Source organism: Oncorhynchus masou, chromosome 27 (genome assembly GCF_036934945.1).
Source record: "Oncorhynchus masou masou isolate Uvic2021 chromosome 27, UVic_Omas_1.1, whole genome shotgun sequence".
Lineage (NCBI taxonomy): Eukaryota > Metazoa > Chordata > Actinopteri > Salmoniformes > Salmonidae > Oncorhynchus > Oncorhynchus masou.
The window spans coordinates 62,864,040-62,865,036 of record NC_088238.1 but is presented as its reverse complement, the minus strand read 5'-3'; the positions used below and the strand labels follow the sequence as shown (position 1 = coordinate 62,865,036).

Here is a 997-nt window from a genome sequence, read left to right as displayed (position 1 = left end):
TTTAGTCTATCAGTAAAAGGGTGAAGTCTTGGTGAGATTTCTGCTAACACATGAACATAATTTAGTCCTGTAAGGCTTACATTATAAAGGGTTTAAATCTCTCTCTCTCTCTCTCTCTCTCTCTCTCTCTCTCTCTCTCTCTCTCTCTCTCTACTCTCTCTCTCTCTCTCTCTCTTCCTCTCTGCTTTAGGGTAAAGCCTATGGTCAGATGCTGCTGGACCTCAAACTGACCGGCTTACCAGACCTCAAATCTCTGGTCGACTGAGACGGGGAGAGAGAGAAAGACCGAGAGAGAGAGAGAGAGGACAAATATATGAAGAAATATAGAGATGTATTGTTTTTCAATGGAGAATTCTCGTGATATATCCTGGCTACATACATTGATTCAGGAGTGGAAGAGAGGGCATTATCTCTGTGTGTGGAGATAACTGCATCTCAAATGCACCCTATTCCCTATGGAGTGCACTACTTTAGACCAGAACCCTATGGAACCCTATTCCCTATGTAATGCACTACTTTTGATGCTCTGTATCATTAAACGATGTGTCTATCTTACTGCTGGGACTCAGATCCGTTTGTGAAGATAGTGCTCTGTATCATTAAACGATGTGTCTATCTTACTGTGCATTTGGACAGACAACCACTAAACTGACAGGAAGGAAGATACTGATGCTATATACCTTCTTCCTACTTCCTGTTGAAGGGAGATACTGTATCTTCTGGCTCACTTCCTGTTGAAGGAAGATACTGTTCCTTCTGGCTCACAGTATCTTCCTTCAACAGGAAGTATCTTCTGGCCCACTTCCCGTTGAAGGAAGATACTGTATCTTCTGGCCCACTTCCTGTTGAAGGAGGATTCTGTTCCTTCTGGCTCACTTCCTGTCGAAGGAGGATTCTGTTCCTTCTGGCTCACTTCCTGCTGAAGGAGGATTCTGTTCCTTCTGGCTCACTTCCTGTTGAAGGAGGATTCTGTTCCTTCTGGCTCACTTCCTGTTGA

The 997-nt window shown here is 43.9% G+C and overlaps 1 protein-coding gene across 2 annotated transcripts in view; it reads left to right on the top strand.

The window, feature by feature from the left end:
- The window catches only part of lratb.1 (lecithin retinol acyltransferase b, tandem duplicate 1), a 50,411-nt gene extending 49,856 nt beyond the window's left edge, over window positions 1-555 (top strand). For both annotated transcript variants that reach the window (XM_064940845.1, XM_064940844.1), the window contains one exon: window positions 191-555. In XM_064940845.1, coding sequence (XP_064796917.1) covers window positions 191-230 — 40 coding nt within the window. In that variant the 3' untranslated portion in view covers window positions 231-555. The remainder of the gene's footprint in view (window positions 1-190) is intronic.
- Window positions 556-997: the final 442 nt, after the last annotated feature.